The sequence below is a fragment of the Episyrphus balteatus genome, chromosome 3 (assembly GCF_945859705.1).
Source record: "Episyrphus balteatus chromosome 3, idEpiBalt1.1, whole genome shotgun sequence".
Classification (NCBI taxonomy): domain Eukaryota; kingdom Metazoa; phylum Arthropoda; class Insecta; order Diptera; family Syrphidae; genus Episyrphus; species Episyrphus balteatus.
In genome coordinates this window covers 95,749,614-95,760,985 of record NC_079136.1, presented here as the reverse complement: position 1 = coordinate 95,760,985, position 11,372 = coordinate 95,749,614, and the positions used below count along the sequence as shown (strand labels likewise).

The window sequence follows — 11,372 nt, the reverse complement described above, 5'->3', positions numbered from 1 at the left end:
CAAGAGACTTTAAAGGCAGTGATCATTGCTCGTTCAAAGGTCATTACCTTTGATTCGAGCTCATCCACCGAATCTGTATTTATATTGGGTATATTGCGTAACTTTGCACTAAAAACTTGACCGAAATTCTTCCAGTCAGTTCTTTTGGGATTTCTATAAGGGGGTGGGATTTTGGTTTCAAACTTAAGTTGGAACAGAATCCAACTATGGTCTGAAAAGGATTTTAAAGGGGATACTCTCCAATTTTCAACCTGCAAATTGAAGTTGCTATTTGTAATAGTGATGTCTAGTACATCCTCCCATCCTTCATAGTTCCTTGAACTAGGAAACGTGAATGTTGGAGTAGTACCTCTATTGCAAAGAGTTAGGTTATTTTCAATGATATAATCAAATAAAGACTCACCTCGTTCATTGATCTCAGAACTACCCCAAAGAGTATGACGTGCATTTGCGTCACACCCGATGAGTAGGCTTGTCTTCATTGTACTGGCTTGAGTTGTCAGCCTACGTACTTCCTCCGGCGGTGACTGCTGGTCATGTGCCATGTACGCAGATGCCAAAAGTAGTCCATCAGTATTTGAACCCTCTAATTTGACAACGGTCAAATCAGAGGTGCTAAGATTGGGACACAAAAAAGCTTTTAAGTGTTTTTTAGCTAAAATACATGTTCTTGGCTTACCTTGGCTCGAACTGACGGGCTTGTAAAAAAGGTCATATTGGCTGTCTTGGAGACCTCTCACTCGGAGGCCATTAATCCAGGGCTCTTGTATGATGCCCACATCAAAGTTTTCCTCCCTTAGAAAAACTCTCAGGTTATCTGAAGCACATTTAGAGTGCTTCAGATTAACCTGAACGACGTGCAGCATGTTTTTAATTTATATCGGATTCTGCATCGTCAGTTACCAGCCTCTCGCCGGAGAACCCTGCCTCTTTGGGGGTATCGTCATCCTCGACGATATCCTCAACTAGGTTAGGGTCCACTTCCTGACTTTGCAGAATCTTTATTTTGGCATTCCTAATGCCAAAGCGGAGTTTAAAGTCGGCTTTTTCGAGAGCCCCACGACTAACCTCGCAGATCCTCAGAAGGTAAGACGCGCTGTTCTTTTGCGGCTCTTCAGTCTTAATGACTGCCCAGTCATGCATCGGAATCAGCGGGTTTAACCTCTGAAGACTGCGGATCAGCTCCGTTCCACTTGGCTTGATACTCATGAGGGGCAGCCAAATGCGAGCCAGTGGTTGTTTAGGAATCTCCTTAGCTGGGATAAGCTTGAGCTTCAAACCATCCCATTTAGTGCTGATCTCATCAACACTTTTACTAAGGAAATCCCTAGAAAACCCATCCTCGCACTTAATTACCCTGTATCCCCTGAGCATCTCACCAGAGTCGAAACTAGGGTAGGGACCCTCATTTGCCGATAGGGTGTAGAGGAAGACCATCTCAGAGAGTTTGGCCTCGATGGAGTTCCACACTGACATCAGACCTTTGTTGTCAGTGGAGAGCTCATCTACAATCGCCACTTGAAGATCGTCCCTGACGATCTCACTTAAAGTGCGCGATTGCGCCGCTCCCTGAGGTGGCCCTTTCTTTTTGGTGCCGCCAGTTTTAGCTTTCTTTTGAGGAGGGTTACCCTCCTCAAGAGATCTATTTCTCTTGGCGGTCTTTTCGGGATGAACAAAAAGATTGTTGTACTCTTCAACAATTTTTTCGTACCTGATTTTATCAGCGGCATCTTTTTCGTGTGGAGTTCCAGCTTCCTTATTTTTAGCAATCTTGCTAAGAAAGAAGGTAGCCCTCTTGAAGTCCACTCTACGATGCAAACTCGCTGTTTTGAGGTTTTTGTCGGTAGCACTGCTACCCGACGGATTTGTTTGGGCTTTATATGGTCGAGGCACAGAGGTACTACTTGTACTAGCTGTGCTTCCGGGGTGTGGAGGTTGCTTAGGAGCGCTAGCACTTCTAGCAGTCTCCGAGCTATCCACAATGGTCTCTTGGCTCGATGCCAAGAGTTCATCCTCCAATTCGGATGTTGTTACGTCTGTCTTGTCTTCGTCCATTTTAAAAAGATTTGAAAATAAATTAAGGTCCCACGAGTAGGTCGGAAAGAAAAGGTCAACCCCGGCAGAGCCGATTACCGGGGCAAGGCAAAAATTATGACGGATCCTGCCAAGGCATCCGAAAGAGCTCGTTCACGACTGGTTTATCCCCCAGCCTTCCATTTCTTCGGCACGGATTATGTGCACGCTCACCCCACCACTGAAAATTAGGAACCTTGTATCGATGGTAAAATTGCATTTCTGATTATTTAACTATTGAGGAGTTAAGAACAATACAGCTATGCAACCTGACCTTAGCTGATCACCATCTTGCCAAAAACGTACAAGATAAAACTGTGGTGATCATTACCGCCCGGCACCCACTAGGAGGGTTTGATACACGGATTTTTGCCGGGCATTTTTACCCTAATAAAGATACTTTTTTGGGACCACTTTTTTGAAAAATCGTAATTTTTTTATTTTTGTCCTGCCAAATTCGCACCCGTGTGCCGAGGTTAATTGGTAATTGGAAAATACTTCGTTGACTATTAAAAAGTCCCAAATTACCATTTTTAACTATTTAAAATAGTTATGCCGATTTTAACTATTTTTTCTCTGAGCGTACCTTGTATATAATTCGATATCATTCATCTCATGCCTTCATAAATACAATTCTTAACTAAACCGCGTCACTTTTTTGGCGTTTAAATTACATTAGATCGCTGTGACTTAATTCGTTTAAGTATCAAGACATCTCTTCCAAGATCATCTTTCTAAATGGACATGCCCAGAGAAGACGATTTATACTATAAGAGTATTTTCTAATTGTATGCTTAGCTCATGAAATATATTATTCATCTGTGAACTAGTGACGCTATGTCATTCTAACGCAGATATAAGCTAGCTTCGTTCCCAATGGCACGAGTTCTACACATTCCAAAAAGATATGCAATTGCCCTGTCTTGTCATGCACTACGGATGCGACAGATCTTCCCCTACACTTTTTTTTTTTTTTTGTATCACAAAGAAGAACAACAAGACCAATTGACAATTCTTTCAATGAATGTTTTGTGTTGTTCTCCGATAACAATATCTCAGAACTTTAAAACGATTTAACTTCAGTCTTGTAATGGGCCTCGCCGATAGTAGAGTGATACAGATAATTCGTTCCCCAGTGATACTAAAAAAAAGTGTCTTGTTGTATAAAAGTTCCAAAACTAAGAATTATCCTTTGTTGTTTTATATAGACGGCAGTGCCATCATGTGGATATATTGATAAACTGATATGAGACAGAAAAAAAGCATTCAGAGCAACAAACTCACAAATAAGAAGGAAACAGTTCCAAAACCAATTTCGAAAAATCAATAACAAAGTGTCATCTCGTTTTTCAACACAACACTTTTTGTGTCATTCAAAGAAAGTACCGAATTGTATATATTTTTCTTTGGTGTCAGGCCCCAACATTGAATGATATTACGGTATTTGTATTGTAAACTTTTTATTCATACTCTCAACAAAAGAAAATTGTAACAAAAAAAAAGACTTGTATAAGACTCCTTTAGAGTTCCGGTTAAATTAACAAAGAAAATGGGTGTCAATGACCATTCAGCCGCATCCAAACTCTCGCTCGAAACATTTCAGGATATTTTTGGAAAAGTTGAGCCGGGAGTTCTAATTGATTCATATGAAGTGAGTTAACTAATAAAGGGTATCAATTTTATATAGACCTTTTAAATTACATCATACAATAGAATCGAAAGAAAAAAAAAAAAAAAAAAACATTTTTTTAAATTAAAGCCGGAAGAATTGAGAATTTATATTGTAATTTAAACGGCTCCTCCCACTCAACTTTTGTATATAAATTCTTAATTTATGAGTTTTAATTTGTGTGTATCGTGTATAGGAAGCACAGGGATCTGGTCGTGGAGATAATTACACCGCTACGCTCTATCGCATTCAATTGACAGGTCATCGTATATGCTCAGCTGATGAAGACAAGAAGCAAATATGGGAAAAAAGTGTAATATGCAAGAGACTCCCAGAAAATATAGCAAGACGAGAGGCATACAAAAGTGATAAGTTATTTAGGTAAAGACATCTTTATAATTATTATATTTTTCAAAAAAAAAAAAATAAATAAATAAAAAAAAAGTGTGCGTCGGCCGGGAATCGAACCCGGATCAACTGCTTGGAAGGCAACTATGCTAACCATTACACCACCGACGCCCGTTACCGTTAGAGAATTATTTTACTATTTAAAATTTTAATACCAAATAGCAATGCAAAATTTAACAAAAATTCATTTTTTGTCAGTAATTTAATTTATTTCACCAAATTTATTTCGCGAAACATTAAATTTAAAATCACCTAAATTTAATATTACCTAAATTAAAAAAAGGTAGGTATAGTTAAATCGCCGGTATCACCTTTGCTTTGAGAAAATCGATCTCAAAGTTTAATTAGGCTGGTTTTTGGATAAAATATTTATGGGCAGCAGTAAAGAGTATTGATGCAATCTTAAAAAAGACCTGAAAACGTCATAAAACCATACAAAATAAAATGCACGACTTGCTCTTAGAGTTCAAGTTGCTCAAATATTTAAGACTTTTTATATAGAAATTTGGGAAATGTAGGTACTTGTAGGTACCTATATAAAAAACAAAAAACAAAAAAATTCGTTTTTTTTTTTTTAAATAAAACAAAATCTGAAATCAAATTGTCCTCCAAAAAAAGTATGCAGTTTTATTTGATATATTAGGGTGCATTTTTAGAAAAAAAATTTTCAAAATCGTTAGAGCCGTTTTTTTAAAAAAAATATTTTTTTATAAATAATTTTTTGGAAAAAAAGTTTTAAAATAAAATTGGTATGCCATTTTGTAGAAATCACTAATCAACACCTAAAAACAAAATTTCAAAAAAATTCAATGTCCCGTTTTCGAAAATTTGATTTTGAAAAAAAAAAAATTCAAAATTTTTTTAAAAATCCAAAAATTATTTTTTTCGAAATTTTATATTTGGATTATATTAAAATTATATAAATGCTTTTTCACAAAAAGTTTCGTTGAAATCGAATAAGAAGTTTCGGAGCAAATCCGATTAAAAAAAAAGGGTGCTTTCATAATTGCATGGTTGCTTTGTTTACATGCGGTCATTTGCGATCAGACTAATGTCAGAAAAACTATTTGCGCATGTATTTTACTTTGAATTTATGAACTCTTTTTCTGATTTGGGTTTTTTGTCAAAAGTTTTAAGTTTCAATTCAGCCTCTTCTTCAAAATAAACCAATTCCACCCTTTAAGAAAAAAATCTTTTTTTTTTAACATTTCTCCAAATGTTTACAAATTTATTATGTGCAAGAATTTGGCGGCTATTTTTGTTATTTTGACCTCAATTTTGAATTTCCATTCAAAATTTTGATAGAATTGAGAAATAAAGGAAAGCTGTATCATTTTTTACGTTCCTTCTTTTTTCAAGTTTAAATTCATTGCGCATGAGAATTTTTTCATTTGCACATTTGCGCTGCAAATATTTGCGTTTTACATTTATGAACACCTGACATTTGTCATTTGCATTAATGAAAGCTTTGCATTCGTCAGACTTGCGCAACCATGCATTTATGAAAGCACCCAAAACAGGTTCTATGGCAGGTACCGTTAATAACACTGGTCTACAAAATTTAATTTTTTTTGGTGCTCGCACTTAAATATACTTTTCTATAGGTTTTTGATGTCGAATCTGAAGTCAGAAATATCCTATCAGCTCCCGTTTTTGAAATATTACCGTTTGAAAGTTAAAAAAAAATAGTGTTTTGACTTATTTTGAAGTTAACAAGATTTTACCCACATGAACCCAAATATACTTTTCTGAAGGTTTCCGGTGTGCTCAACTCGAATCCGAATATCCTAGCAGTTCACGTTTTTGAAATATTTTTGTTAGAAAATGCAAAAAAAAACGTTTTTTTACTACTTTTGGTGCTATGCCCTAATTTGAAGAAATTTTTTTAAATATAAATCATAACGGTTTCTATAAGAACTATTTTCGTTCTTTCAAAACCCGTTTAAATCTTTGCAATATCTTTTTTATTGCGCGAGATATCTTAAAATGAAGTAAGAATGTTTGGCTTAATTTATCAAAAAAGGAGATGAAAACGTGATACATTACAATAAGCCATAAAACTGACGATATCTCGAACAATAAAAAAGATATCGAAAAGATTTAAAAAATTCTTGAAAAAGGAAAACAGTTCTTACAGAAACCGTAATAAATTGTATTTAAAAAAAATTTCTTCACATAAAAGCATAACCTCAAAAGTAGTTATGTTTGCATCTTCTAACGGTAATATTTCAAAAACGGGAGCTGATAGGATGTTTTTGACTTCAGATTCGAGTTCAGCACACCAAAAACGTTGTTGACTAGTGTAATTTCATTAGAAGTTATGCATTCGTACAAAAAAAAGGTGAGATAACATTTTTCCAATGACATTACGATGATAGAGAATGCCAAAAAAGTGGGTCCCGGAAGTCCGTCTGTCTGTCAGTGTGTCAGTTTGTCAGTCTGTCAGTCAGTCAGTCTGTATACGAATCTACAGCCTAAACGGATGGACCAATTATTGATGTCAAACTTGGTATGTAGCGTTATTTGGTGACTCTCCAGAGGGGTTTTTGGAATTATTTTTTTTTACCAAAAATAACAGTACTTGTAATATACCGATTTTAGTTGAAATTGCTCGAAAATCATTCTTAACTGTATCTGCCATAGAACTGTTTACTCCGAAACTGGCTTATTCGATTTCAACGAAACTTTTTTGAATTTTTTTGAAATTTTGTTTCTAGATGTTGATTAGTGATTTCTACAAAATGGCATACCAATTTTATTTTAAAACCTTTTTTTCCAAAAAATTATTAATAAAAAATTAGTTTTTTAAAAAACGATTTTGAATTTTTTTTTTTTAATTGCATCTTAATATATCAATAAAAACGAAATTAAATTTGTTTTGTTTTTGCTTTAAAACTAATGTATTTTCTGATGTTTTTTCTGGAATTGTTTTATTTGTATTTTTATTATTTTCACTTTGCATGTTCGCTGTTGACTTTGGAGACTTCAAAATTTTTCGTTTCGCTTCAGCTGCGTACTATGCTTTCGTCGTGAAAAAAATATAAAACAAAGTTGAAAATTGATATTTTTGTTTTGTACCTGATTTCATTTGATAACAAAGTCTAGGAAATTGAAGCAAAATTTTGTTATATAAAAAGTGACGGGTTACTACGGTGTATACGTATTTTTTTTTTAACAGTAAAATTATCAATTGTTTGATGAAAGATAAAACTTAGCATTTGAAACGTTTAAAAAAACTATAGTTTATTTTAAAATTTGCCTTAAAATTATTTAATTGGTTAACATTATCAAAAAGAAGAGCCCATATCACTGTTTTGAACAGCAATTTTATCGTTACCTTCAAGTCAAGAGTAAAAAAAAGTGAAATCTACGAAAAAGCTAAAGCAAAAATATATATATTAAGAGACCAAGTTTTTTTTTCTTTATAGTCATATAGTGGAGTAACTAAAGCTCAAAAATTGGCAATATTAGGGAACCCGGCCGAACAGCTTAGATTTTGATGATCTTTTTTTTCAAACGTCGGTAATTAAAAATACTTTAAAGTCTATAGATTAAAAATTGCCGGTGTTGCCGTTTTGATTTTTTAAATTTAATTGAAGATTTTTGTGAACAAAAACAAATTTTTTTCAAAAATTTTTCTAAAATTTCATAAATTAATTGATGCCAAAAGATTGTCTAGGAAATTCAAGGAAAAAAAATGTATGGGAGTGAGGGACAATCTTCCATAGTTCAAGCGATAGATGCAATTTTCTTATTAATTGACTTCAAACACACAAAAAAATATTTGAACACAACGGCAACACCTACAATATTCAAATATACATTTTTTAAAAGCTAGAAGCTTAGTCATATATGTAAAATTAAAATTAAGTTAATTGAATGAAAGGCTTTTGAAAGAATGGTAATTGAACTCAGATTTTTGAAAAAAAAATTATTGAAAAAATTTTAACATGTCGTTTTTTAAACTTGGTCGTAATATAAAATGCATTTATTTTCAAATTTTTTTGGCCGCATTTATTATGATTTCAAATTATAAAAGGAAATGTCAATATGTATTACGGTTTATGAAAAAAATTAAAAAGTATTTCATTTTCGAAGAACTTTTTTTAATAAAAGTTTTGAAAAAAAATGTAACTTATTTTTTTTTTAAGTCCAACATCTAAACATATAATTATTTTTTATTCATTTAATAACCCTTACTGTTGAAAGTTAAATAACAAAAATTTAAAGTTCCTATTTACCACAGTCTTTGAGAAAATTAATTATTTCAATGCAAAAATTCAGTTTTAATAAAAAAAAACCATTGAAATTGAAGTAATTTTTCATTTTTTTTTTCAAAAGTGTGATATATTTTACCTTTTTTGCTTCGAAATTCAACTGATAATATTTATGGCCAAAAATTTTTTTTAAATAAATTCATATTTTATTAGAAAAAGTTTGGAAAAAAGTCATTTTAAATTTTTCTAATAACATTTTTTTTTTTAATTCTGAGTTTGAGGACCATTTGTTCAAAAAGTCTTTATTAAATTTAGTGGATTTAAATTTAAGAGATAAGAATGAGCTTCTGGCTTTTTAAAAATGTATTTTAAAATATTGTAGGTGTTGCCGTTGTTTTTAAAATATTTTTTTTGCGTTTGAGGTCAGAATGTTAGAAAATTGCATTTATCGCTTAAACGATGGAAGATTGTCCCTTACTGCCTTTTATGTATTTTCCTTAAATTAAATAGAGAATCTTTTGCTATCATTTGCTTTATGAAATTTAAGCAAAAAAAATGGTTTTGTTAAAAAAAAAAATTATTCTTAATTTAAAAAAACAATACGGCAAGACCGGCAATTTTTAGTCTATAGACTTTAAAGTATTTTTAATTACCTACGTTTGAAAAAAAAAATCGTCAAAATCAGAGCTGTTCGGCCGGGTTCCCTAATAATTTGCTTTAGTTACTCTACTAATAAATTTATTTATATTCCTAGGAATGAAGTCGAATTTTACACAAATATAATCCCAGAACTGATAAAATTTCAAAGGACTAGAATAGCTGACACATTTCAAGCCATTCCAAAGTGCTATCTGGCGCGACAGGACCTCTTAATTATGGGTAAGAAAATATCCCTTTGCTATACGAACTTCGTTTGATGCATGTTATTTAATTTCAGAGGATCTTCGTACTCGAGGTTTTAAAATGCCTGATCGAAAAAATGGCTTGAGTATTGACGAAGTAAAATGTGTTTTGAAAGAGGTCGCCACATTACATTCTCTCAGTTTGGCATACAAATTTCAAAATCCCAATCAATTTGAAAATCTAAAAAATCGTATAAAAGAGGGAATATTTTGTTCATCAAATGAATTGTGGTACAAGAATTATTATGAACAATTGACAAATAACGCAATTAATATGGTAAGTAATTTTGAAAAATTGCAACTATTGTAAATTCCTGTAATGTACATTGTTTTTATTTTATTTTATTTTATTTTATTTTATTTTATTTTAAGGTTTCGGATATTCTACCTAGTGACTCGAAATATATTCATGCCATGAAGGATTTCATTGCAAGTCCATCGTTCTTTTCGAAAATGATTGAAATTGTTCATACGGAGTCACCGTTATCAGCAATCTGCCATGGTGATTGCTGGGCAAATAATTTTCTATTTAAATATAATTCCGATGGAGACCTTCAAGAGGTTTGTTAGAATGTTAAACATTTATCGATATTTTTTAAAAATAAAAGTATATTTTCTTTAAAGGTATGCTTGGTGGATTTCCAACTTATTCGTTACAGCTCCGTAGCATTGGACATCGCCAACTTACTTTACTGCTGCACTAGCAAATCGATGCGTGATGAACATTTATGTTCCTTTATTAAACACTACACAACTGAACTGTATAACTCGCTCAAAGTACTTTGTAAACTCCCCGAATTCTTAGACACTGAAGAAAAATTAGAAACTCAGTAAGTCATAATTTTATTTGTGTACTAAAAGAACCGAAACAAAATTTTTTTTAAATCCATTTATTTATTTTTTGAACACATTATTTTTTTGATTAAATTATAAGCTATTTTAAAGCTTTTGTGTATAAGATTTAATTGAAATTTTAATTGAGTTTTGGAGAAAGTCAAAAAATTAAAAATGTACGATTGATTTTGGTACTTTACTTAAAAATCTCTAACACTCTAAGCTGCTACTTTTAATATGAGAGCAAGTACGTACGACTCACTTGTACACTTTATTTTCTAAAAGATACAGGTAGGTATGTATTTTTTTTTAACTTTAAATAAAGTCAATATAAATACAAAAGTACTAACAACCTTAAAAGATGTTCACTGTGGCGTATACGTATTTTTTTATAATGTTTTTTTTTTAAGAATTTGTAACACAAACAATTTACTTAGATACAATTTTGAGACAGAATGCATTGCACAAAAGTAGGGTCATAAGTGATGTTTAAAAGTGGCAATTTATTTTAACTTTGGAAGGGGTGACTAATAGAAATTTGCATGTTAGTAACATGCAAAATCTATCACATAATAAATTAACATACATAAAAGAAAAATGAAAAAATTAGATCAATTAATTTCTTTTAATCTTTTTTTTTATTATATTATTTTAGATTTGCCAGCGAATTAAAATCATATGGGAAATTTGCATTTGGTCTTGCTTTGGATATTATTCCCATCAGTACTTGTGCATCAGAAGATGCCCCTGATTTATACCTTGTCTCAAGGACAGATTCTACATCTGGAGCTCCTGAATTGAATTTCCCTCCAAATGACTTGTGCCGCCAAAAAATGTCAGACGTACTTATCGATATGGTAGATGGAGGAATGCTTTAAGCCACCAAATCGATACAACCCACGACAATATTTTACAGTGATGTTACAAGTTCAAAACACAAAAAAATATGTAGACTATTACCATAAATGTATTGATATTGGTAGGGCACGTTTGAAAATTATTATATACCTACTTATTTTTTTCTCTTGGCACATTTTTTTTTAACCATAGCCATTTTTTAAGTTTAATGTAAAATAGAAATAATAAACGTGCATGTAAGATTTAAATGTTGATTAGTTTATTTTATGGTACCTACTGAAAATTCGCTTATTACATAAAGTTAAGAAAAGTTGTTTTTCGAAATAAATAAAATCTTAACAAAATCGAACTTAACTATTTTAAGATCCCACTTATATTGAGGACTGTTATGAATACAAATTTCCCTTGGAA

General features: G+C 32.0%; 2 protein-coding genes and 1 non-coding gene across 3 annotated transcripts; 1 reads left to right on the top strand and 2 right to left on the bottom strand.

Moving 5' to 3' along the window:
- Nucleotides 1-870: 870 nt before the first annotated feature.
- Nucleotides 871-2,055, bottom strand: LOC129915146 (uncharacterized). The gene has a single exon (XM_055994612.1). It carries the CDS (start codon nt 2,053-2,055, stop codon nt 871-873), a length of 1,185 nt encoding a protein of 394 aa, XP_055850587.1.
- A 1,091-nt stretch (nt 2,056-3,146) lies between these two features.
- On the top strand, nt 3,147-11,171 carry LOC129914738 (uncharacterized). Its single transcript, XM_055994087.1, has 7 exons — nt 3,147-3,724; nt 3,939-4,123; nt 9,122-9,246; nt 9,305-9,546; nt 9,642-9,830; nt 9,894-10,099; nt 10,759-11,171. The coding sequence occupies exons 1-7, from the start codon at nt 3,623-3,625 to the stop codon at nt 10,979-10,981; spliced, it is 1,272 nt and encodes a 423-aa protein (XP_055850062.1). The 5' UTR covers nt 3,147-3,622; the 3' UTR covers nt 10,982-11,171.
- Trnag-ucc (transfer RNA glycine (anticodon UCC)) lies at nt 4,190-4,261 on the bottom strand. The gene has a single exon. It is a non-coding gene; the product is annotated as a tRNA-Gly (tRNA).
- Nucleotides 11,172-11,372: the final 201 nt, after the last annotated feature.